The sequence below is a fragment of the Propithecus coquereli genome, unplaced genomic scaffold, assembly GCF_000956105.1.
Source record: "Propithecus coquereli isolate 6110/MARCELLA unplaced genomic scaffold, Pcoq_1.0 Scaffold79, whole genome shotgun sequence".
Classification (NCBI taxonomy): Eukaryota; Metazoa; Chordata; class Mammalia; order Primates; family Indriidae; genus Propithecus; species Propithecus coquereli.
In genome coordinates, this window is record NW_012154062.1 from 4,351,037 (window position 1) to 4,376,841 (window position 25,805).

The 25,805-nt window shown below is 62.8% G+C and overlaps 2 protein-coding genes across 3 annotated transcripts; both read right to left on the reverse strand.

Annotated features, from left to right (window-relative positions):
* HR (hair growth associated) lies at positions 1-13,289 on the reverse strand. Of its 2 annotated transcripts, XM_012662943.1 has the most exons (18): positions 12,648-13,289; positions 11,215-12,001; positions 9,757-9,907; positions 9,487-9,680; positions 7,615-7,779; positions 6,768-6,857; positions 6,481-6,596; positions 5,571-5,652; positions 5,016-5,179; positions 4,666-4,902; positions 4,344-4,509; positions 4,091-4,160; positions 3,788-3,918; positions 3,530-3,649; positions 3,313-3,428; positions 1,219-1,383; positions 660-788; positions 1-460 (listed from the first exon to the last, which is right to left on the reverse strand). In XM_012662943.1, exons 1-18 carry the CDS (start codon positions 13,257-13,259, stop codon positions 398-400), a joined length of 3,558 nt encoding a protein of 1,185 aa, XP_012518397.1. In that variant the 5' UTR covers positions 13,260-13,289; the 3' UTR covers positions 1-397. The 2 variants fall into 2 exon arrangements, with proteins under 2 accessions (XP_012518397.1, XP_012518398.1); XM_012662944.1 differs by lacking the exon at positions 1,219-1,383 and having other exon boundaries at positions 12,648-13,259.
* Positions 13,290-21,136: 7,847 nt separating this feature from the next.
* REEP4 (receptor accessory protein 4) lies at positions 21,137-24,930 on the reverse strand. Its single transcript, XM_012663057.1, has 8 exons — positions 24,518-24,930; positions 23,654-23,726; positions 23,241-23,317; positions 23,021-23,141; positions 22,517-22,630; positions 22,023-22,158; positions 21,736-21,890; positions 21,137-21,644 (listed from the first exon to the last, which is right to left on the reverse strand). The coding sequence occupies exons 1-8, from the start codon at positions 24,547-24,549 to the stop codon at positions 21,579-21,581; spliced, it is 774 nt and encodes a 257-aa protein (XP_012518511.1). The 5' UTR covers positions 24,550-24,930; the 3' UTR covers positions 21,137-21,578.
* Positions 24,931-25,805: the final 875 nt, after the last annotated feature.

Sequence of the window (25,805 nt, forward strand, 5' to 3'; positions counted from 1 at the left end):
CCGGGGTGCATGGGTGGGATGGCAGGGGTGAGGCGGCATGAGGAGGTGCTGCTTTAGCCAGAATGGTTCCCGAGGTCCCCCAAGGAAGGGCGGCTTGTCTCCTGGGCGGGGGAGGGCTGGGTTTGGGGAGTCAGTCACCCCCAGTGTGGGCCTGGTGCCATGGAGAGGAACTCGGGGGTGGGGCAGGTGTGCGCTTCAGTGGTACTGTGGCTGTTGGCTTTAGGGCCCAGGGCAGGGGTGGGAAATGGGGTGCCCCGCTTGTGCCCAGAGTGGTGCTTGTGGGATAGACCAAAAGCCCCCAAATCCCCCACATCCTTCCCCGTTGCCGCGGTAGCTGTGCCCGGCTGAGCACCTGGTCTACCTGCCCTGACTCCTACTCCTGACACCTGGGAGCCCTCTATTTGGCCTCCTGTAATGTCCCCACAGCCACCTTCACTGCTTGGAACACAGCCCAGTCCATCTAGGAAAAAGAGAAGACAACGAACTGCCAGTCACATTTCCAGGCCCCCACCGCCCTCCACCCTGCCCAGGAAGAACACCTTCCTCTGTGCACGGTGGCTGCCTCCCTGGCACAGGGCTGGATCCCGGCATGTCCACTGTAGCTGGGCCACAGGGGACTTGGGCCGCACGCCCAGCCTGCTGGCCAGTGTCACACTCACCTGGGCATAAAGCAGGCGATGGTCGGAGGGCAGGCTAGGTCCCTGATGGCAGAGCTGAGCAGAGAGGGCGGAAGTCTCCGGGGACAGGAAGTGCTGAGTGACGCTGACTGTGCTTACCAAGCCCTGCACCTGTGTCAGGGAGGACACACAGGCAGGGGGGTCAGCGGAGGCCGCAGATTGCACATCCTCCCCCTGCCCCTCTGGTCCCTGAGGCCTAGTTCCACTAACGACCCCACCCAGCTCTCAGGGAGCAGAGGCCCCGGGTACGGCAGCAGATACTCCAAAGGCCGTGGCCAAAACCAGGCCAAGGGGCTTCCAGAGAGGACACAGGGCCCCTTCTCGTCAGCATGCCGAGGGGCCCAGGACCAGACTCTGGGGCGCGTCCCAGTCGGTTTTGACGACTCCAAGACCACTCAGTCTCCCTGTTTCCTCTTCCCACCACGGGGCCTGGCCTCCTGCCCTGCCCGGCTTTCGGGACATTGAGAGAATGTTCTATGCCTGTGATGTTGCTCTGGTGGCCGCTGATCTCCCAGCGCAGCCCCCTCCCGCCGGGAAGCACCTGGTGGGGAGCCCCCGCAGGCACCAGCACGGCCTCCCCGGGGGCCTGCAGCAGGGTCCAGCAGCTCACGCCCCACTCCTCACGCAGGCGCCGTCGCAGCCCCGCGTCCAGGTAGCAGCTGCCCGGGGCGCCGGGCTCCAGGGTCCCTGCCCCAGCCGGGCACACCTCAAAGAAGAGGAGGGAGAGTGAGTGAGGCAGGGAGGGGGGAGCAGGGCTGCAGGAGGCCTGGCTCGGAGAAGAGCTGGAGGCCCAAGTTAAAACGTGAGGGACAGAGAGGGAGGACGTGGGCCGGGTGGTGCGGGGCTGGGGCAGCTCACGTTGGCAGAACAATCGCTGGGCTGGAAGGAGCTTAGAGGAAAGGATTAAGGGCCCTAAAGCTGGGGGCCTGAGTCCCTGCTTTTCCTGGGGCTGGATGCCTTTAATAGCTTCTGTGGTCCCAGCCCAAGCTGCCCTCTGCTACCCGTCTCAATGGTACCCCTTCCTGTACAACCCAGGGAGAGGTGCTGCATAATCCCGATTCAGGAACTGTCTACACCAGCAGTTCTCAACCTGCAGTCTTGTGAATGGCCTGAAATGTGTGCCAAGTGGTAGGTGAGTGGGTAGCTACATGTCCCTGGGGAGACCAACCCAAGGCATTCATCAGATTCTCCTAAGATCCTGGGTCCAGGAAAGGAAGGCCACACAGTGCGGGGACAGGCCCGCCTGTCCAGGTGGAGCCCTCTGTACCAGGCACAGCCATGGGGGCCTCCACCAGCCCAGCCGAGCAGGGAGCTCCTTGGGTGGGCAGGGACTTGTGGAGGCCAGAGGAGGAGGTGGCCAGCAAGCACCTGCAGAGGTGACCGCCAGCATCACGCTCCAACCAGCCACCAGCTCCATCCACCCCCTTCAGTGAGGACCTCAGTGGCTGTCCCTGGGCTTAGGGCTGTAAGACTGGCCATGGGAGGAGGGGAGGGCTGGGAACCAGATTGGACCCAGGGGAGTCCCAGCCACGTGCCAAGACTCCTTTGCCCCTGGAGACTCAGGTCCACCCTGGCTTGGCAGTGTTTCTTAGGCCACCCAGCAAGAATGTGCCCCTCAGCCTTCCCCATGAGTCATTGGGTTGGGACAGCCCACGGCCGGCCACACCCAGCCGAGACGGGGCCATCTGTGCATGGAGGTGTGCTGCCGTCTGCGTGTCCCAGCAACTGTGCGCACATCTACACATGTGCCGGCCTGTGGGCGGGAGGGTGGTGGACACCACATGGTACTCTGCACGTCTGTGGGTGTGTGTGCCTTAGCAAGGGGTGACACTTGGTGGGTGTCTTTCCCCAGGACAATCAGGGCTCAGTTTGGAAGCACTGGGACCGCCCTAACCTTACCCCCGGCTTCCCCCTCCCCTGGCCCTTGGGAGCCTCCTGCCCATCCCCAGCCCCTTATTCATCCCCAGCCCCTCCCCTGGCCCATCTCTCTGTCCCCTGCCAGGCAGCCACCTTCAGCCCCTTGGTCACCAGCACCTCCAGGAGCACCCCCTCCAGGAAGCCTCCCCTCAGAAGGTGCAGACACCGAAAGGAAGGCAGCAGGACAGTGTCTCAGAAAGGTGCCCCTTTGTCCCCTGGCCACCCCCACCCACAGCCCAGGGAGGGGAGGCCACCTGCCCCCAGGGAGAGCACAGTGCAGTGACTGCACAGTGCAGTCTGGGGCTGCGACAGACATAAGCTCAGATCCCAGCAGTACCACTGAGCCACGGTTTTCCCACCTGCAAATTGGGACAGTGGCAGTACCTGCCTCAGTGGGGTAGTGGTGACAGTTTTCTGGGGTAATGCACCCAAAGCCCTCCCCCTGTGCCCAGCCCGGGCAGCTGCTGCCCTCACTCCAACACCAGGTCGGCCCTCCCACCTGGGGCTCTGCTCTCTCCCTGAGCCCTACTGGGGACCTGCGGGCCCCACCTGCCTCCTCTGACCTGGCTGAGACGAGACTGTCCAGCTCACCTGAGGGAGTGGGGCGGGGAGCGAGCACACGGGGAGCACACACTCAGGTGGGCGCTCAGGTGGGTGGACAGGACGAGCTCCTGGGGCCGGGTGGGGGCAAGGGGAGGGCCCCCGGCTCCCTCCTCACCATCTGGAGAAAGCGGCGGATGCGCTGGGCGTCCTGTGCCCGGAACACGTGCCACACGGTGCTGACCTGGCTGCCTGGAGACCAGAGCCCCTCCCCGTCCAGGCCTGAAAGGAAGTCTGAGGGAGGGGAGCGCTCAGGAGGCCGGCGTGCGGCAGAGGCTCGCGCCTGCAGCCTGCCCGCTCCTGTGTGTCCATCCTGTCTCCAGCAGGGGACCTACCTTTCTGTGGCCGGTGCCAGGCCGGCAGCGGTGCCTCAGCGTGCACCAGGATGCTGACCAGGTCAGCCACCTCCACGCAGAGGTTCTTGGTCCCCAGGTGTCCCCGGTGTGGGCTCACACCTGCACGGAGGTGGAGAAAGGAGAGTTGGGAACTGAGTCAAAAAATGCTTCAGCCTCAGGGCCTTGGCACAGACGCACATGTGCCCGAGACAACAGGTACCAGAACAGGGAGTGGGCAGGAGGGGAGGGGACACGCACCATAGGCTGCCCAGAGCTGGGGCTCCAGCGGACGCAGGGCAGGGCCGGGCAGGAGGTAGGAGGCCAAGTTGAGTTTCCCGTGGTGCGCACAGTACTCCGGGAGTGGCAGGCTGGCAGCCAGGTTCTCCACCCTTGAGGGGGAGACAGGGTCACACCCAGGAGGCCCAAGCCAGACATCAGAGACCCTGTCACAGCCCCCACTGTGGGCTTGCCCCCAGAGGGCAAGCATGGGCTCTCTGAGGGTCATGGGGCGGGTGTGGGGATGAAGGAGGAGGGGAGGGCTGGCCCTTGTACCGCATATACCTGCTGTTGTCCTCGTCCCCCAGAGCTCGGTGCAGCAGGAGGACAGAGCCCTCGTCTGACTTTGGGCGAACTGGGGGGACAGAGAGAATGGCCCTTGTCCCAGAGGCCCCTCCCCCAGTGGCAGCGGCACACGAGTCCAGTCTCTGCCCTGGGCCCGCTCACTCCCCACCCCCAGGTCACACCGGGACTCCTGTGCCGCCCAGGCCCTGGGGTTCAGGCTCCCAGCTCCCCCGACCCGGGCAGGGACACTTACGCTCGGGCCGGGAGAAGCCCTCCCAGAACGCTGTGCTGCCCAGGCTCGTGGGCCGGGGGGGCCCGAGGGGGGCCAGAGCCTGCACCTGGCCGCCAAGCGCCCCAAGAGCTTCCGTCCCCCACAGGCTGCCTCGTAATGCCCTCTGGATCCCCGACACCAACACGGGCTGTAGCGGGAGAGGAGGGAGGACAGGAGGAGAATGGATGGGGCGCCGGCGTGGGCGTGGTGGGCGTGTCCAAGGGCGCCAGAACAGCGTGGGGACCCAGCCCTGCAGGCAGGTGAGGCCCTGGGTGGGGGTAAAGGGGCGGGCAGGGAGCCTCACCTGGCCCTGTCTCCAGTGCTCCTGGAAGAGGTGGAAGCCTCGCCGGGGCCTGGGCTCCTGCAGCCACAGCAGAGCCCCAGGGGGTGGCAGCCGGGGCCGCACTGGGGAGAGGGGCAGGCCCAAGCCCCTGCGCAGGCCTGGGCCAGCTCGCAGCCCCGGCCCCAGGGCCTTCTCCTGGATCTTCCGTTCCACCACCTGTGCGATGATGCTGTCCAGGATGTTGGTGATGCGGTCGTCCTGTGGGGGGAGGCATGGAGGGGCAGGAGGGTTCAGGATGCCTGGCACTGCACGGTGGGCCGGCCCCAGCCTCCGGCCCGGGCTCCCGGCCCTCCCTCCGTGCCCTTGCTCACACTGGGCAGGGCCGGGGTGACAGGGGCAAAGGCCATGTGTATCCGCTCATGGCCCAGGCAGAGTTTGACCGCAGTAGAGGCCAGCAGTTCACAGAGAGAGGGGCAAGGCAGGGACCTTCGGCCAGCACGGTCCTCTGCTGGGGTCTCCGTGGAGTCCAGGGTTTCTGTCGGGGAGGCAAATGGTGAGGGGCTTCACGTTTTGCCCCTCACCCTCCTCTGGAGGCTCCACTGCCCACGACACGCTTCCCTCGAGTCCTGGCCGGGGCTCTCTTTCCGCCAGCTCCCCCACCTCAACCCTGCCCCGGGCCCCCTACTCCCACCACCTCTCCTGAAGGCAGAACCTCTAAAAAGAAGGGGCTTAGAAGGGGAGTCTGGCCCGAGAGGCGGTTAGGAGGCTTAGCTCGAGGAGGAACGGAGATTACTGGTCGGGGCTGACGGGTCACTAAAGCAACTCCAAGTCGTCCCTGGACACTTCCGCTGCCTGTTCCCTGCCTGCCCCGAATGCTGGCCCAGCCTCCCTCCCATACAGTCCCAGGGGCAGGAGGAGCCGCTCACCCTCTTTGATGTCCTTGGTCCTGTTGGTGTCCCCATTACAGGAAGGTTGTGGAGTTGGGGGCGTTTTCTCTGTCGGCTCCTTCTGTGAAATGCATCCGCCACCCCCCAATCCAAGCAGAGATTTTAAAAACTGGCAGACACAACTCAACCCACGAGAATTAACCACGGGCTCTTGCAAGTACTAAAATTGTGTTTCCAGGAGCAAAACGTTATAGGGTACAATGTTGGGTGGGAAAAGTTTCCACGGATTTCTGCATACGGTACAGCGTCTAAAGTGTGCACTAAAATAGACATGAATAAATATAGGGACAAAAGACTGGAAAGAAATATGTCAAAATGTGAAGGGGGCATGAGAGGTCATTGTTTTTTTCCTTAAACTTGTCTGTATTTTCCAGATTTTCCATGATGGGTGTGTAGCATAGTGTCTGGCACACAAAATGCATTCAGTGAACTATTTCTTGAATGGATGACTTATAATAAAAACATGAACTTCATCAAAGCTTTGCAGAGTGCTCCCCGAGCACCTGCTATGTTGTCAGGTGCCAGGAACACCAAGAAGGAGGACCAACGCTTCTCCAAAAAGGAGCCCATGGCTGGGGACACAACTGCACCAATAGGCACCACTGGCATGGCAGGTGCTGGGCTAGAATAGGCACAGGTGGCACAGGACCCCCCGCAGGCAGGGAGGGAAGACTTCCTGCGGGCAGGGGGAGGTGGGCCAGATGCTCCAGCTCTCTGCACGCCTCCTAATTCCCAAGGGGGTGAGAAGTAGCCTGATTCCTTCTCGCTTTTCACCCCATGGAAAGGAAAGGGCCGACCCCCACAAGGGTCAGGCATTTGCAGGCACATTGCCCTATCCTGGGGCCCACCAGCTAGTCCTCTGTCACCTGTGTCGTGGCCTGGTTCTTACCTGCTGGCCCCCATCCCCGGTGGCCCACACCCGGACATCAGCTTGGCAGGGGCAGTGCCCCCGGATGTCAAACTTGATCCAGACCTGGTGCATTGCAGCGCTTAGCTCTGCCAAAGCTGGGCGGGGGGTGAAGAGGAGAGATGGAGTTTGGTGGTGAGTGCGGGGGTGCAGGCAGCCCCATGAAGCAGAAGGGCATGGCACCTGAGGGAGGCATGGCCACATGGGAAGCTGATCTCCCTGGGAGCCACCCTCTGTTCTGCATGCCCCGCCCCTCCAAGATGCCTCACCCTGGCTGGAGACAAACTGGGTCAGCATCAGGGAACAGGCAGGGTGCCCAGCCTCCTGGGCACACTCCTCTGTGGACTGCTCCTGTGAGCCTGTGGGGTGGGAAGGGAGAAGCTGCAGGGCCAGACATCAAGGTAACCACAGGTCAAGGTCAGGGAAGAAGGGTAAGGAGATCTAAATCAGGGAGCTCAACAAGCCAAAAACCATGTGCTTTCTGGGAAACTTGGGTTGCACAGTGACAGGATTCTTTGGTTTTAGAATGCAGAGGTCTTGATACACTGAGACGCTTTGCAAGAGCCGTATAGAAGAGAATGTTCCAAAACACATCTGACCCTGGAACTCTTATTTGGCCACGTCTGTTGGGACACCAGGAAATTCCAAGCCATCAAGTAGCCAAGTTAAGCCAAGGGAGAGGAAGCTGACCACAGTGAAAACAACAGGACAGAATCAGAAGACCTCAGTCTAAATCCTGGCTGCAACACTTACTAGCTGTGTGACCTTGGACAAGTCACTTAACCTCTCTGAGATTTTCTTACGTGGAAAACAGAGGCTGCATATCCATGTCACAGTGTTGCAACAGGTTTAAGAAGGTGCAAGCTGAGCTAAGTGGGCAGCACAGAGTGGGCACTTGACTCCGTTCAAGGGTGAGCAAGGAGGCGGGGTGTCCCTCTGATCTGGGGACAGGGGAAGTCTGTTCTGAGGGGCATTGGGCAGTGGTGGCTGAGGCTGGTGCTGAGCAGGGGGTGACAGGGGCTTTCTGGGGAGAGACAGCCAAGAAATGGCCACAGCCTCAGAGCAGTCCTACTGTGACCCCCCTCCCGCCCACCTCTGTCCCCTGTCTTCTCCTACCTGCTTTCTCCCCAGTCCTCCCAGCACCCGCCATTCGGCCGCAGGCCACACATAGCCGGTGGCTGCAGCGGGGACATCGCCAGTGGGTATTGAAGAGTCCGTGGTGGCAACGGCTACAGCAGCGTGGAATGCCTGGGTTGTCCTCTGTCACGGCTGGCCCCTGGCCTGCTGACCGCGGGAGAGAACAGGGTCAGAGGGCTGAAGGCGACGGCCCCTCTGGGGGCCCTCACGTGGGTAGCAACCGGGAAGGGGTGGGGAGAAGTAGGGGGCAGTTTCCATGGAGGGGACTCCCAGGGAAGGGACACAGGCCGCTTAACAGTCACCCCTACTTGCTCAGCAGCCCTGTCAAGAACCCCACGCAGAAACCATCCTCTCCAGCCAACCCTTCCCAGGGACACTGGAGGCCTCAGCTGCCCTGCTCCTGCCCCTCGCTGGGCCTTGCCCCAGGGACTTCCCACTGGCCCTGAATCACTAACCCACACCACTTCCAGCACATTCCTTCCTCCACCTCCTTCCCTCCCAAGCCCCACATGCTACCGGAAATGGCAACATGGTGACCAAGCTCAGGTGGCGCTTCCTCCAGGGAACTTTGTATATTAAAAACCTTAAGAGGCTGCTGCTGCCCTTATGCCCAAAGGAGTAGGTTTTTTTTATTTTTTTAAGAGACGGAGTCTCGCTCTGTCACCCAGGCTGGAGTGCAGTGGCATGATCATAGCTCGCTGTAACCTCAAGCTCCTGGGCTCAAGCGATCCTCCTGCCTCAGCCTCCTGAGTAGCTGGGACCACAGGTGTGCACCACCATGCCCAACTAATTAAAAAAATGTTTTTAGTAGAGACAGGGGTCTTGATATGTTGCCCAGGCTGGTCTCGAACTCCTGGCCTCAAGCAATCCCCCCACCTCGGCCTCCCAAAATGCTAGGATTACAGGTGTGAGCCACTGCATCCAGCCAGGAGTGGGTTAGTTTAAGAGCAAAGTTTCAGACTAAGCCGTTGTGAGTTGGTAGAAAAGGTAGGTGCCCCTGAGCACAAGCCACCTTGTCATGTCTCGCTTTGGGTGCAGGGGACGCAGAGCCAGCCAGGACTTGGCCCTTGCCCTCCTCACTCCTTCCAAGTGGGGAAATGGACCTATAAACGCGGCAATGACTATGGCACCTTGGGCAGGCGCTAGAGTCTGAAAATGGGACAGAGGATGGGGGGGTGGGAGCTTCCCAAGCGCCCGGAGGATGAGTAAGTGTTCATTCACCAGGTAGGAAGGGAGGAGCGCGGCATTCCAGACCCAGGGAACGGCCAGTGCCAAGGCCCGAGGGGATGGCCAAGCTCAAGGGAGCCGGGAAGGGAAGGACGGGTGCTGTGTGTGCCGGGAATCCAGGCTGGCAGCAGCAGGAGCCGACGGGGAGCTGGCTGGGAAATGCCGATGGGGCTGGGGCTGGCCTTTCCGGGGCAACAGGGAGCCCCCCATGAGCTCCACCCAGGGAGTGACCTGTGGCCCGGGGCTGTGTGTTTACAGAGACCACTCTCTGGGGCCGTGGGAGGGTGGCCGGAGAGACAGCCTGGAGCCAGAGCAAGCAGCCTAGTGCCCGCCCATCTCTGCCATCAGCCCAGGTCCCACTGGTCCTCCAGGAGCGGCCCCGCCTCCCAGGCTCTTGGCACTCAGTCTTGCTTGCCCCCAAAGCCCCAAAATTCCAAGAGAATTGGGCTGCGCCAGGTTTGATAACCCCTTCCCAACATCCCCCAGCCAGGCCAGAAACTTCGGCGATGACCAAGAGCCTAAGACAGGAGTAAGGGCAAAGTAAGGGGTGAGGATGGGGCTGGGGGGGATGGGGGTGGGGCAGGGCAGGGACGCCTGGGTGGGGGCCCAGGAGGTCCTGCTCACCTTCCCGCTGCGCCCAGGCCAGGGCCTCCCGCTCCCTCCGCAGCAGGCGGCACAGTCGGTCCCCCAAACCACTGAGCAGGTGCTTGGCAAGGCCCGTGCTGAGCGGGGCCTCTGGGCCAGACCCCCAGCCATCCTCAGAGCTGGAGCTGGCAGCTGTGTCTTCCTCCTGCTGCCGCTCCCCTCCCAGAGGCAATCTGGAGAGAGGGCAAAGGAGGGTGAGGATGGAGCCCCCGGGGGAGGACGTGGGGGCACCCAGGACAATGGGCTCACCTCCGCCCTTGCTGGGAGTGGCAGGCCAGCCCTCCCCCGTCTCCAGCTGCCTGGGCACAGCTTTGGCATTGGGTGAGGCCTGCAGGGAGAGCCACACGTGGTATGTCCGGAAGCCCAGGGTCCTGGAGGCTGGCCCGGCCATCTCGGGGTCCTGAGGGGACAATGTGGGCTGGTCAGGAGTCTGAGTTTTCTGGGATTTGGCAACCCCCAGCCCCTGCCTTAGCGCCCATGCCATCCGCACACAGATCCAGCCTGGCCCCTCGCCCCAGGTCTATGGAGCCTAATTCAGGACCAGCGAGAGTGGACCAGGCAGCGAGAAGTTTCCAGCGCAAGGCTGAGCCGGGAACCTGCTGTGACACGGACGACAGCGAGGTCAGGGGTCATCCGGTGTGCTGCGCCCAGGGCTGCGGGCAGCTGGGGCGATCGCCCTGCCGCAAGTGCAGGATCCAGCCAGTGTAGACTTTGGATAGCGCCACTGAGGGCTTAGTGACACGGCTGGCTGCCTGACAGCGTGAGGAGACAATCCCAGCACAGACGGAGGGCGCCGGAAGGTGAGAAGGCCGGAGAGTTTCAACACAGGCCACAGGTGCAGTAACCCAAGAAGGCAAAGAGGCCACCAATTCCCAGCCCAGCCAGGCCCCGGCGGGTGCAGAGAGACCCATGCCAGGTGCAGGGGTATTTGGGCAAGGCCACGAGAGAGTCCTGTGCCAGGCCCAGCAGTCCAGGAGGCTGAGAAACCCAAGTGATCCCCAAGACTGAGTCTGGGGCCAGCAGTGCCGCAACCCTCTGTGAAGGGCAAGTGTGGCACAGGGCTCCAGGGCGTGCCCAAAGCCCTCACACTGGCAGAGTCCAAAATGCATCTCCACGATCCATCTTGCCAGGAGAGCAGCCATCCCTGAGGCAGGACTAGGGGTCCTTCAGGAGAGGCAATCCCCCAGCGGGGACTCATGGCACAAATAGTCACAGCAGTGAACATTTATGGAGTGTTTGCTAGGAGCCAGGAATTCTTCAGAGCCTTCGATGTGAATTATTATAGTAGCATTTCAGTTTTGCAGCCGTCTTCATGAGGCAGGTGCCACCTTTATCCCCATTTTATAGATGAAGAAACTGAGGCCCAGAGAGGTGAAGTAACTCACCCAAGGTCACACAGCTACCAATCAGCCAAGTCAGGAACCAGGCACTCTGACTCTAGAGCCCATGCGTGAACCATGTCATTATATGGCCACTAACACACCATGGCTTGGGAAGAGACAGAGACAGAAGCCACTTGCTGGGAGGCTCTGGCCTGTAGATGCTGAGGAACTCCCAAAGAGCCATCACAGTCCGTCCAGGCGGGGAACTTGACAACCTGGTGTGATCCACTCACGAAGGGCCTACGGTTCCCAGCCCCTGCAAAGCCCCAGCCCTGGCTGCCCCTCCCAAGCAGGGCCCCCTGCAGCCCCTCCCCTACTCCCTCACCTCTCTGGTCATTATGCCGTCCTGCCTCCACCTTGCTCCCTCTTGATGCGTCCAGCACCTCCTGCCAAGCCCTGGCCCCCTGCCCCACAGGGCCTGGGAAAGAGTCAGGTGGCCGCTTGGGGGCTGGGCTGCCCACTGCCTCCTGGACCTCAGGGCTGCCTGCCCTCTTGAGAGCCCGGAGCCGGGCAGCTGGGCTCTCCTCATCCCCAGGACAGCCCCCTGGACATCCAAACTGCTCAGAGTGTCGAGTGAGCCATGTCTTCTTCAGCTTGGTGTGGTGGCTGGGGGGACAGGCCCTGGGATCAGTGGCCTTGCTGACTTCCTCGCTGAAATCACTGGACCCACTGGTCCCCCGCTCCAGGCCCTCCTGGCATTTCCCACAAGGGCCAAGACCCCCATCCTTAGCAGATGGATGGGATGAGCAACAGCGCCCCTGGGTGGTAGGAGGCCCAGGAGAGGGGCCCCGTGGTGTGGCAGGTGGTCCCAGCTGGTACCCAAGGCTCCCACTGCCTGGTCCAGCCCAGACGTTGCCGAGAGTGTGAACGAGGCCTGGGGGACAAGCAGGCCAGGGGGTCCAGGGAATAGTGCTCGGATGCCCCAGGAAAAGCGGACGAAGATTCTGCTGCCTGCCAGCTCCTGTCTCTCCATCCCTCTGGTGGAGTGAGGGGCGTTCCGCCTCCCTGGCTCTCTGGAGGTGCCCACCAGGGGCCAAGCCCAACAGCCCAGGTTCTGCAGCTGCCAGGGGCTCCCTGGCCCGCCCGAGAATGGGATCCTTGTGGTGAAAGCCCTAAAGAGAGGAGAAAGGGGTAAGCTCATGCTGCCTTTGGTTTCCAGGGCCTAAATATTGAAGAACTCACATCCTGCTTAACAAATGGCGCTGCCCTAGCTCGCCTGCCCCCTGCCCCCTGCCCACCCCCAGCTGCCCTGGCTGCCCCCCAGACACGCAGGCCCCCAGGGATCTCAGACTTCCTCACAATCTAGCAACTCCAGGGCTAACGCCTGGCACAGCCAAAGGGCATCCACGGTCTGCTTGGATTGTCTGGCGTCCTGTACCATACTATTTTTTAAATATTTTAAAATCTCATCCTTGGGTGTGGAGGTCACCTGTGGGGGAGGTGACCTAGACACAGGCTGTTGGGGTCACCCACACGTCCTGCTCCCAGATAGAGGGGTCTTGCCTGCCCACCTTCTCCACCCAGGACTAGGCCACGCATTCCAAGGCCAGAGTTCCCAGGGCCTTGCCCGGGGTGGGCAATGGGTGAGTCAGCGACAGCAAGGGGCCGAGTGCAGGGGAGGTCTAGAGAGATGGGAGTTGTCCACAGGAGGGATTGCTTAGGGTCAATGTGGGGGGTGGGAGCTGGCAGGACTCTTGGGACCACTGAGGTACCTTGTATGGCCTGAGCCCCAGGTCCTCTGCCTGTCCCAGCACTCACCTTGCTGCCTAAGCCAAAGGCAGAGGGCACTTTGGGCTGGCCCCCGGAGTACACCCAGGGGTGCGGGGCCAGGGGCCAGTCACATGGATGCTCTGGGGGCAGGCTGGACACCAGGTAGGGTGGCAAGCAGGTGGGCACCCAGAAGGGAGCTCGCTCCAGGATCTTGGTCTCCAGAAGGAAAGGACAGTGCAAGGGCCGGAAGGCCACAGGGTCACTCTTGGAATGGCCACCACTATGCTCAAGAACTAGGGGGCTGTAGCGAGGTGGGCACGCTGGCCCGCAGAACGCCAGCGGGTGGGTGAGCATGGCCTCCTTCCAGCGCAGTCCGTCCTTGCTGCCCAGCCAGTGGGCCTTCCTCTGCCCATTCTGGGGGCCCTCACCCTCCACAAGTGGGAGTGTGTCCTTGGGGCCCTGGGGGAAGTCAGGGGGAAGCCAGGCGTCCGGGGTGCTCAGGACGCCCCTCCAGAAGGGAGCAGGCTCTCCCAGGCACAGCGGCCCACGGTGCAGGCCATCTCGAGGCGGGGTGCCCGACTCCTGTCCCACAATGCCGTTCTCAGGGGCCGTCTTCTCCCAGATTGGGGTGTCCTTCAGGAAGCTGGGCGTACTCTCCATCACTCTCCTGTCCTCATGGGGCTTGCCCAGAGGGGGTCCTGGAGCACAACCATCAAAGCATGAGTTCCCGGGGCACATGCCCGAAGCACCTTACCACCTGGCACAGCGGCACCGCCCTGGCAGCACCAAGGTGACTCAAACCAGTAAGGCAAGTACCAGCCCACAGCCAGGCGACATGCTGCCTAGCCACGTGTGGCCAGAAGGACCCTGCCTGGGTGGGATGCTCCAGTGTGGGGAGCTCACCCCTTCCCCCAAATTCCTGGGACTCGACAGCCCGCCTGGGCCACAGTCCCTCAGCAGAAGCTACCATTTCTCGGAGGGCATGTTCTGGCCTCACCAAGCCAGGAACCTGGTCCCAGGTCATGGGGAAGGACAGAAAGCGAGAACCCAAAAGGTGAGCTCAGTGGAAGGCACTGAACCGGGAAGACAAGAACCCCGGATGGTGGCTCTGACTCAGCCATGGCCTTGGGCGAGTCTGGTCCCTCGTCTGAGGCTCAGTGTGCCCTAGTGTGAAATGGGGTGTGGGTCCCAGAGGACTCTTCCCGTACTGCCGCTGTGGTTTTGGGGGTGCTGCTTGCCCACCGCCAGCCTGCAGCCCCAGCCAGCCTTGTAGGGATGGCAAGTGCAGGCAGAGCAGGCTGGAGTCACGGGGGAGGGCTGCGCGCCAGGGCTGTGGAGGGTCTCTCCCTACACCTGGGCAGCCCTGAGCCTGCCTCTTCCCCTGCTCTGCAGTTTCTCGCTTCTGAAGCAGAGTCCCAAGACAACTGCGGGGGGCTGGGATCTCCACCCTGGCCCCAGGGTACGAGTGAGCCAGTATAGGAGAGGAGGATTAAAGGTCTCAGCCGGATGGGTCAAGCTGCCCTCGTCCAGCCCGGCCGCCGCCGCTGGAAACTGCAGCCCTGCAGCCCGGCAGCGAGGGGGGAGGGAAGGAGGCGGGGAAAGCGGGCTGGGCCCCAGAGAGAGGCAAGGGAGGGAAACTTGAACGTGCGTGCAAGGGACGGGGATGACAGGTGGCACCAGCCGGGCAGCGCTCTCTTGACGCGGTCCCCTCGGCCGGCCCCAGGAGGGAGGTGACAGAGGGCGCCCAGTTTTCTGGAGCCGCCGCCGTCCCGCCGGGTCCGGCGTCCTAACTTTCGGGTGATGTTGGGGTGTGTGGCCCAGCCCAGAGGGGACCTCGGCAACTCGCTCCCTGCGGGTGCCGCGGGCTCGACTCAGAAATCCCCCGCCTCAGTGTCCCCAGGACGCGCGCCCCCGGCGTCCCCTTCGGCGCTTACCTGGGCTTCACGGGCCGGGCGCGGCGCGGGCGGCGGTCGTCCTGGCCGGCGCCGGGCACCCGCTCCCCATGGGCCGGCTCCGGGGCCTCCCGGCCGGCGGGCGAGGACGCGGTCTCCCGCTCTCCGCTCAGCGCTCTCGCGCTCGCTCTCCCCCGGGACGGCGGGGGCGCTCTAGGGCCGCAGGTTGGAAGGGTCGGACTCCGGGATCTGCAGGATGCGGCACACGGCGCGGATCGGCCGCACCAGTTTCTGGGCCGAGGCCGTGGGTTGCGCCATGGGACGCCGAGACTCCGTGCTGCGCCGCGGGGAGGGCCGGGCCGGGGCTAGGGAGCGGGTGCCCCCGGAGGGAGAGACGGAACCGGGCCGGGGGGAACGCGCGCCCCGGGACGGAGGTGGCCGAGTGGGGGGAAAGGCCGAGGGGCCGGGGGAGGGGGTCGTGCCTGCAAGGGGGGCCGATCCCGGGACCCAGGAGAGAGGCACCAGCGAGGGCGCAGCACCGCGCAGCGCGGCTAATGGAGGGAGAGCGCGGCGGAGAGCGCAGCAGGACCTCTGATCGCCATCGCCAGACGCGCAACTGAGAGTGGGGAAGCTGCTCCGCCGGTTTCCTCCTCCAGCACCCTGCGGGAAACAGGAGCCCGTGATTCGGCGGCCCCGCCTGGGCCTGCCCCCTCCCGGGCCCCGGGGGCTTCCGCCAACGCCCCGGCGATGCCACCGGCTGCGCACGGGGAGAATGAGCCCTTTGTTCCCCCCTCCCCCCCGCGGCACCCGGGCGCCTGCCGAGAGAGGCTCCCCCGGGGCAGCGTGCCAGCTTCCCAGCCGCCCCACCCTCCCGTGGGCCCGGCCTCGGAGCCTGGCAGGCGGGCAGCACCCCCACTATAGGTGCCAAGCCCGGGAACTGGAGCAAAGGGCGGGAGGGGCCGGACCAGGCCATGGTGGGGCGGGGTGCCCCCGGGGGTGCTGGGGCGGGGCGCTTGGGAGGGGGCAGTGCCAGAGCTGGCAGGGGCAGTCAGGTTCTCACGGGTCAGTGATGGGCGCTCTGACCCACGCCAGCTGGGCCTTGCTTGCTGGACCACTGCTTTTGGTCCTCTCCAGCTCTGGCACATGGGCACACCCCAGGGGCGGGCCTGCCCTGCCTCATCCTCACCTAGACAAGCTGATCCTCACGGTCCCCCACCCCAACTCCCTCCCAAACCCCCTCCCAGGGCCCAGGGGCACCAAGGGCCATGCCTGAGGAGCTCTGGGAGGGCCTGGGCTCTAGTCCATCCCTGGTCTAAGGGCCTTCCTTCCACCAAGTGTCAGAGAGGTGATGGGACCAGATGAGCCCCAAATTCTGGGGTTCTGTCCCGTCCCAGGGTTCCTAGTGCTTCCGGGCCGGCTCTGGAGGGGAGCCCATGGGAGTGGCTCCCAGGAGCAAGCAGGGAGCACGAGAGAAAATGGGAAAGTAGGGCGCCCTCCACCCGAGGAAGCATCCCGGCTCCTCTGCGGGGGCGGTTCCAGAGCACAGACACACACAGACAGATTCAGACTCACACAGAAACCCACACGCCCAACGGGCACTTCCCTTTCCCTCGGGCACCCACCTCCCACCCTCAACGCCCCTGCCTCCCTGCGGAAGCCACTCTCAGCCCGCCTTCTCCCAGCCTGGGACAGAGCAGCCCCCTGACTCTCCCATCCCATGGGAGGGATGGGTTCTGGATGCCTCCAGCCTGTCCCAAGTCACGCCTCCATCCCTGGAGAGCCAGAGCCTTCCTCCCAAGGGCCGGGGCCTTCCATCAGTTGAGGAGAGGAGGAGGGGTCCTGGGAAGGGGGGCCTAAAGGCACAGGCACCAGGCAGGATGCGGGCCATGTTGGCATGGAGTCACCAAGCCCCTTGCGTACCCCCCAGGCCAGCTCTGTGGCAGGGCGGGCTGGTAGGGGCTATTTACATGACTGAGTTATTAACACTCCCTTCCTCCCCCAGCTCTCCTGGGGGTGACCGGACCTCAGTGTGCCCAGGGAGATGCTTATGGAGGGTCCAACGTGGCCTGGGCCTGGCCTCCCACCCCCAGACTGGCTCCAGGGGAGAAAATGGGGGGATGGCTGGAGTGTGCCTGTGGTCCCCATTTGTGTCCACTGGCCTCCCTCCTCAGCTTGTGGGAGCATCCGGGGGAGATTCCTGCGGCTTGGGGCCTGGAAGAGGCCAGGGAGGAAGCCTGGGCTGTCCAGAGCCCTGAGGGCCTGTCGCTGTCATCCCCTAAGGCGATGGGGACTGTCCCTGGGGATTGGGACAGACACCTCTCCCCCACCCCCACTTGCCATGTCTGCTTCGTCAGGCCACAGTCCCTGGACTGGAGCGGGGCTCTGGGGACAGGCGCCAGAAGTGCCCAGGGGCTCGCAGGGGACGGGATGGGGAAAGGACCCCTCCCTGCCCCGCACCCAGCTCCCCTTACTGCTGTGGAGCCCCTGCCACAGGCCCACGGAGTCCTTGTAGCCGGCTGTTCTGTGCCTGAGGACGGAGCAGAGCTGAGGAGACACACAAAAGACACAAACGCAGAAGGAAAGCCACACAGCGCGTGGACACAATGCCAGACTCGTGGACAAAGGCAGGCTGACCAGCACCCCCGGCCACACGTGGGCTCGGCCCCAGGCCCGCACCGACCCTGGCGCACTGACACACACACACCACACACGCACATGCTGACACACACTTGTGCTGACAGGCACGGCAGCACTCACGAGCCGGCTGCCCTCACACCGTCCCCAGAGCCCCTTACCTGGGCAAGCACGGTGCCCCTCGGAGGAGCAGCCCCCTGCCCAGGGGAGGGCAGCAGGCGGGGGCGGGGGCAGGAGCCCCGGAGAGTCAGGCCAAGCTGCCACTAATCCGGGCGGGGAAAGGGGGGGCACCCACGTCAGAGCGGGGACTGCCGGGTGGAGGGCATCTGAGGACATCCCCTCCCACACACGCGGCCGTCTGGGCACCTAGCCCTGCTTCCCAGCCCCTCCATCCTTCAGACAGCTGAGGCTGGCCTCCCCCACCCTGCTCCCCACCCCTGTGGCAATGGGGGGGCATGGGGGAGGGGGACACCAGGGAGAATTTTCCCAGGACCTGGGGGGAGGGGGACGGGAAGGGAAGTGTGGAGATGCTTTTGGAGCCAGAAGGAAGCTCTGTGGCAGATGCCACCCCCCCTCGCCCACCCACCCACAGCCCTGACCTAATTCCTCTTCTTAGTCCACACCTCCCCGACACCTCTCCCCACCTCCCCTCCCCTCCCCTCCCCCGCAAGCTGCTCACCCGAGCTGCCCACCTCACCCCACTCTGCCCTGGGCTCAGGACCCCTGTGCCTAGCAACACCCGCTGACCCTGGGATTTCTCCAGCAGCAGGCACCATCCTCCTGCCCAGGCTTCTGACCCTGCCCAGCCCTGGGGTCCCAGGCCCTGATGTGGGTGGGGGATGGGGCAGAGACTCCCCAACTCAGCCCGGGCCAGGGGGTGCGGGAACTAGAGGTCAGGCAGTGGCAGCTAGGAATACAGCAGTGGGGCCAGTGTACGCCCGAGGTCAGAGGCTGTGATGGGACCAGGACACTGGGGGCCACAGGCCCAGAGGGTCAGTGACGATGGCTGAAGAGGCCAAAGGATGGTGGGAGGAGGGAGGAGCGAGGCCAGAATCAAGGGTCCACTGCACCCAGACACTGGGAGGCAGTGGAGGAGCCTCTGGGAGGCAGACAAGGTGTTAGGGAGGCTGAGGAGGGAGCCCGGGACCACGTGGAGGGGTGCAGCTCTCGGGGGGCTGGCCACGCTGACCCTGCCTGGGGAGGCTGCGGGCGCACTGGCTGGCAGCGAGAAGAAGGTTGGGGGTGCCGGGCAGGAGCTAGAGGCCAGGTCAGAGGGGCTGAAGGGAGGACCAGGAACTCCACCCAGAGGGCAACCATGCTGGGGCAGAGGTGAAGTCTCGGAGGTGGTTCTCAGAGGGGCAGGACCGGCTCCGAGGGAAGCCCAGCTGACACGCAGTGCCCCAGGCCTCAGGATCACGTGTGTGCTTGCCCAGAAATGCCCCAGAACTTGGACTTCTTGCTCCTTCGCCTCTGGCCCCAGCATGTCTTGGAACCCATACAACTGCGGACAGCCATTCCCCAAAGCCATGCTCTAGAGACCCGGGTGTTTTGAAGGCTTTGCAGTGGGCCCCAGGTGGTGCAGGGCACAAAGACAGAAAGCAAAAGGCCACCCCCACCCCTGAGGAGCTTCTGGTCACTTAGTGCATTTGTTCTTTTACCGGCAAACACTCCTCAAGGCCTCTTAGGTGCCAGGCCCTGTGCCGGGCCCTGTGGGATGACTATCCGGGAGTTTGGCATGTTAACAAATGATGACAAGATACTTTGAGTCCCGCCCTGGGGAAGTCTGGGGAGCTTCCCGGAGGAGGTCAGGGGGTGAGCCGGACTTCATCACCAAATCGCACACTTGCGAAAGCATTTCACTTTGGGTAAACCAGGCTGTTTGTTCCAGGCTGGGATATGGCGGTGAGTAAAATACAAGTCTGTTATTTACAAAGTCTCAGCACAGAGGAAGAGAAAATATGATGTGCTCCAGGCAAAACCGGAGCAGAGACGGCATGGTCTACACGAGCCTGCAACTCCAGGGGAGGGAGCGCTTGCAGAGGGCTTCCTGGGCAGGTGATGGCCGAGCGGGGTTCCAAGGGCAGATGGGAATCGGACAGAGAGTTGGGTGGCAGAGGACGGAGGGACAACATGCACGGGCTGTGCAGAGCCATGAGGCAGTCTGATTGTCAGGGCAGAGAGCACAAAGCTTTGCCAACTCAGCCAAGGGGCCCAAGTGACACCGTTGCCCACTCTAAGCACCCATCCTAGGAATGAGGGTGAGTGAAATCTTCCTCACCACCCCGCAACGTCAGGCCTTGCTCCTCTTCTTTTGCGTTTTCGTTTCATTTTGTCCGTGCATCATGCACTCATCTTTTTTGGTCGCTCCAGTTTGGGCGTGTGCATCCTGCCGTTCCAGCCCTACCAAGGCAATTCCTGGGCAACTCCTGCATCAGGAGACAGGGTCCCCAACGCACAGGCAGCACCATGGTGGACAAGTTGCTGCAGCTCTCTAAGCCTCAGTTTTTCATCTGTAAAATGGATATGCCCACCTCCTAGCTGATAGGCTTTTGGGGAAGATTCAAGAAAATTATCTGAAAACAAGTGATCCGTACCTTCTCCTTGCCTTCTAGGCAAGAAAAATCTCATTTACTTAAGCGCTGCATAGTGACTAAGTGTGTAGTCTCTGGAGCCAGACTGCATGGTTTAAAGTCCGATTACAAGCTGTGTGACCTCGGGCAAATCACTTGCCCTCTCTGTGCCCGTTTTCCTGTTTATAAAATGGAGATTATAAGAGTATGGATCTCCCAAGATTGTCATGAGGATTAAATTAACATATGTCAAGGACTTAGAGCAGCATCTGCAGGGGGGCAGCCACTCTCTGGGTGCTGGCATTACTGCTCTCTGCACCCCTACACTATCTAGCAACATGTCTGGTACCTGGTTGATGCTCAATAATTTTTTTTGAATGAAGTAATGAGGAGATGACACCGTGATGCAAAGGAAAAGCCATGACAGGAAGCCACTGGGCTCCACTATGCGAGGAGCTAAATCACCCCAGCGGATTAAGTGCCTCCCCCCAGAATAAAACCCGGATAATCCCACACCAAGAGTTAATCCGGACTCTCTAGGGCCACTCCGGGTTACTACCCCGTTTCCCCTCTTCTCATCCCGCGCTCTCACCCACCTCTTTGCTTAATGGAAAGCAGGTGGGCGAGGGGAGCAGCCGGGGCAGTGTGGCAAGACCAGCATCCCGGGCAGGAGAGGGCAAAGCTGGCTCGGGCTGCCCCAGGGATTAGAGCAGGGCATGGACTGCAGCCAGCACAGGCAGAGAGCCTGGGTCTCAGGAGAGCGGAGGAGACTCCGTGGATGGGGCAGGCCAAGGACCAGTGACCACAAGCAGCGGCGAGGGCCACAGGAGGCCTTGCCTGAGCTCTGCCAGGCCCCAGCAGGGCGAGGCTCTGGCCAGTCTCCGAGCCCCGCCCGCCTTGACCTGGAAGCCGGGGGCAGCCCAGATCCTGGCAGCTGCTGCCCTCTGGTGGCCACTGCTCAGAGGTGCAGTGCTCCCCCGCTGCTACCTGAGTGTTAGCTGAACTCAAGGTCCCCCCTCCCCCCCCACCGCCGGAGCTACCTGGAACCCCCTGGCCCCAGGCCCATGAAGGAACAGCCTTCCCAGGCCTGCCCCGAGCATGGCTCCAACATCTCCACGGGACTAACATGCTGCCTGAGCCCCCTCCACACCGCTGCTCCTACCGGTTTCTCTGTAATTGCACCTTCCTGCGAGGCCCGATCCCTGCCTGGACTCTGACCCCTCCTCAGGACTGGTCCCCGCTCTCCCACCTGTGGTCTCAGAGCTCCCTAAGAGCTTTGGTGACAGCACTCGCTGCACTGCAAGCATGGGTTGATGGCTCTGTCTCCAGAAGACTGGGCTCCTTCCGCCCTAGCCCTAGCCCAGGACTGGCCTGGAGTGGGCTGTTTAATTTCAAGTGTGTGATGTGAGGAATGCAGACACAAGTCGGAGAAACAGAACATCTTTATGTATTTTATTTATCAAAATGTTCACAAACCTTGACCTCATTCACCAACAAAAAAAACACACAACCAGGACACGCACACCAGGCCTTGGAAAAGGCTGTCAAGTACTTTGAAGGACAGGAAGGAATGAACACAGCTGGCTGGACTTTTGGTTTCACTTGCAGGGGTTCAGGGGGTGCTCTGGTCCCACAACTGGGGAAGGTAGAAGGCTGCAAAAGGCAATAAATAGGACCCGGGGCCCAGCTGGCTTTGGTACGTCGTGGGTGCATCCCTGCACGTGGCCCCGCCGGCATCTGCCCCGGCCCTTATCCATTAGGAGCCAGGAGGACGGGGCTGCGGCAGCTGGTGCAGCAGGCCAGATGTGCAGCCATAGGTCCCTCCAAGTAGCCCCAGGCACCCTGCAGGGCACGAGGTAAGACTGGGCCGGACGCTGCAGCCCCTAGCTGTCCATGTCGGAGGGCACGGTCTTTTTCCTCGTCCGAACCTTCAGGGAGCGCGAGGTGCCCTGGGGAAGAGAGCAGGCGCGCCATGAGCCGTGTGCCCTGGAGAGCCGGCACGACCACCCTCCCCCATGCCGTCCTGTCCTCGCGGCTGACCTCCCGCACTGGTGGCTTCCTCTTGACCACACGCAGGCTCTGGCTGCGGCTCAGCGGCTTCTCTCGGGGCCGGGCTGGTGGCCGGGGGGCTGCCTCGGTATCTGACCAATACTCATCCTCTGTGTCACTGTCCTGCAGGCCCCCTGCCCGGTACCCTGTGTGGAGGACAGGCTGGGGCAGGCAAGGCTGAAGACCTGGGGCCGGGCCTTCCTCTAGCCTGGGGGAGCCATGCTCGTGGGGGAGATGCCGCCCTCTTGGAACGGCTGTGGGTCCCTCTGCCCACTCACCGATGGGTGGCCTCCGGCGGGGTACCTGGTCCTCCAGGTAGAGGGGGTCCTGGTAGGCGGGGGCAGGGTCGTCGGGGATGGAACGCAGGTCCTGCATGGAGAAGCTCCGCAGCCTGCCAGCCAGTGCGCCCTGACTCTGAGAGGGAGGGAGGGGCTGCTAGGGGAAGGGGCTTCAGCAGGGAAGCTGCCCGGGGAAATCAAGGGCCCAACCTTGGCTAATCACTGCGGCTGGGACTTAGCATTGAAAGCGACCCAGCAACCTTCTGGCCCTGTGCCTTTGTGGCACCAACAGGAAACCAAGGCCAAGAGAGCAGGAACCGCTGCTCACGCTCAGAGCTGAAGCCAAGAAGGTCTGCACTTCCAGCTCTGCACTCCTGCCAACACCGCCCCTTCTCACCCCTGCTCCCCAGCCGTTATCTCTGGACTCCCTGGCAGAGGAGCTGGACAGTCCTGAAATGCACTGGGGAGGGGGTGGAAGCCGGGGACCAGGGCACCTTGGTGGCAGCCTGCACAGCCGCTGAGGCGGCAATGTTGAGGCCCCGCTTGCCAAAGCTGAGCATGGTCTCGTAGCTGCGCTCCTTGACCTGCACGATGTATGTGTCAATCTCCTGCAGACCCAGGGGAGGAGGGGGGCTCAGGCACACAGCCAGAGTCCCTCTTCCTCTGCAGACTCTAAGAAGCCACCGGTTGTCACGCTTCCTAGCCCACCCCCACCCAGTGCCCAGGAGTGACAGATCCGGGCCCAGAACACACACACTGAGAGCAGGATTTCCCATCCACTTGCCCACCCCACCATCCCAAACCAGCTTCCACCCTCAGAGGTCACCCACATTTGATTATCCTGGCAGATGAGATAGGCTAGGCCCTGTCAAGGGCCCACAGCTTAGCAGTAGGACTGGGATGAGAACCCAGGTGTCCCCAGCATCCTGGACCCAAGTCCAGGGCTCTTTCCCTCACACCTACCCCTAAGCTTCCCTTCCCACCTACCCCTAGGGTACCTTCTCATGGCGGGACAGGGATGGGTGGACAAACTTGCGGTAAAGCAAGCTGGCCCCCTTGGTGTAGGACGACAGGAGCCACAGCACAAAGGCCATCTTGATCTCATAGTAGAAAGGGAACCTGTCAGAGCATTGGTGGGGGGTGGCAAGGTGAACCAGGGAGCCAGGCTGAGGTGGGGCCACGCCTGCCCCATGGCCTACCGACCCCCGGCACCCATACCAGGAGATAAAGATGTCCATGATGACCTCTGCTGCCATGAAGAGCGCAAAGACGATCCAGTACATCATCCACCGGACCTGTGGGGCAGAGATCAGCACAGACCCTGTCAACTCCCATACCCAGCTGGCCCAGCCCGGAGACTCCCGAGAGCCCGTCCCGTGGCATTGCTGCATTCCCCCACCGCCTGGCTGGACAGTGCCCAACCCCCGTGGCTTCACCCACAAGATCCTGCACAGGCCCCACGTGGCCTGCCCTCCGTCCACACCCACTCGGACAGGCCCTATTCTCTTCTTCCGCACTCCACGCTGCATGTGCCACACGACCGTGCCCCTGGGGTGGAGCCCAGCTCAGACCTTCCACACCTCACCAAGTTCTGCTACACACCCCCACCCCTCCCTACCCCCTGCCCTCACATATTCACGAATGTTCTTGGTCTTCACAGCTTTATAGGAGGCGTAAGCTGGATACAGCATCCCAAACACCAGCCTGGAAGAAGAAGCCATGAGAGTGTGAGGGGCACCATGCCCCTGACCCAGGTGGCCGCCTCCCCGCACTGGGGTGGGAGGTGGCAGTGCCTGCCCTGTTTTTCCCGCTTGGCTTGCACAACCTGTGAGTGAGTCAGTGCCCTGGAGGCCACCACCCTACCCCGCTGTTTACAAACATCCCAAGCCTGCCCAGGCCTGCACTGGTGGCCTAGGGGTGCGTGATCGAGCGAGAGAGAGCACAGCCACTCCACAGAGTGGGTGAGAGCACCAGACTGCCCCCTCCCATGGGCATGCAATCAGGCCCAGGGCCACTAGACCTGGCACTGCCAGCCGGCAGACAGTCATATTGGAGCCAGGTGTTGGAGTTCTCAGAGATAAGCAGCAGGGCTGAGTGAGGAGGCTGAGACCAGGGCGGCGGTGAGTCATGTGACAGCTCAGATAGGAAGCAGGCACCTGGATTCCCCGCCCACAACGTGCCACATTACTTTGTGTTGGCTCAGGAGCCAGAGGCAGGCCTGTGGCCCTCGCCCGTGCGTGTTTGCAGTGTGTGTATATGCCCGCACCACGCATGTGGATGTGCATGGACGGGGTCGGCATCAGCCAATGAGACTGGGGGTGAGGGGTCAGCACGCAGTACGCGAGACCCGCGTGCAGGTCCGTTAACCCTTGCGGCCAGTGTTGGGGGCGGTGCGATGGAGCTCAGGAAGTTCCCCATTCCAGCAGACGTTCCCAGCTTCCACCCCGGGGCGGGACGGCACCCCAGACAGAGGGGCTGAGGGCGGCCATACTCACACCACCAGGCGACAGATCATCCAGGACACCATCCTGCCAGCCTTGGGGACGACCCCAGGACGACGCCCAGAGGGACGTTCACGCCAGAGCTGGGACGGAGGGATCAGCGGAGGTGCGGGAACCGGCGGGGCGGGGCGCCTGCCCCTTGGCGGACGCGGGGCCTGCCGCCCGCTGGCTGCGACCCGCACGCAGTTCCGGGAGCCTGTAGGACGCGAAGGCCAGCGGACCGGGGGCGCGGCGGCCCAGCAGGTAGGAAGCGGGCACCCGCGGGCGCTCGGGCAGTTGCGTCTCGATCCGCACTTCCCGCCGCGCAGAACCGGGCGTCCGGCCCTCGCCGCGCGCCGCTGCTGGTCCCGCGCGGGGGTGGCGATCGCGGCCTCGCTCTTGCGGGTCGCCGCGGTCCGAGCGCACAGTGCCGGCGCCGGCCGCGGGGCGGAGTTTGCAACTCACTTAAAAGTTGCACGGAACTGGGCGCTGCCCAACCCCTGCGCGCCGGCACGCGGCGCAGGCGCAGTGCGGCGAGGGGGGGCGGAGCGCGGCCGGCGGCCCGAGGCCCGCCCCTTAAAGGGGAGATGCGCCGCGAGACTCGCGTGGGGGCCCGTCTTTGCTAGTGGGAAAGAGTAGGGTATGCGCAGCGCCAATGGAAAGCCGGGGTGCGAGGTAGGAGCGGACGAAGGAAGTCTGAACCCTAGAGTTTTCGCAACTTTTTACTGGCTTCTCCCAGTGTCCTTCCCTCTGGCCTCAATTTTCCCTCTGTAAAATGGGAAGGGGCGTGAGATGAGTGGGAGTCCCCGCTGCACCCACAGGCACCATCGGGAAGGAAGTCCGGTCTTACACCCCTGGGTCACTGAGATCAGTGAGCACCTCAAGGCTGCTGCTGAACAAGAGAAAAAGGAGGGAGGAGTGGGGGAGAGGGGACCTGAGAGACTCGTCACCCCAACAGTGGGCTTCAGGGGTTCCCTTGTCTCCGGGACACCTCTCCAGAGCCCTCACAGCTGGGCAGGCTGACCGTGGTGACTTCAGAGATTGTGGGTACCGCCCTGGCTCCCGCGCCGCCTTCTCCAGAAGTTTGAAATTCTACCTATTCCTCTGAGTCAAAAGCACACATATCCCTGGGATAAGTCGTTAGTAGTATCGATTGCCATTTGTAATGCATTTTGTGCACGGGGTCCTAATCTTTGCAAAGATCCTTTTTACCATCAGGAAATACCATGCTCAGTGGTGAAGAGTAACCTGCCCATGTCACCCAGTGGTAATTACCGCTGGCCATGGCTGAATGCTTGGCTCG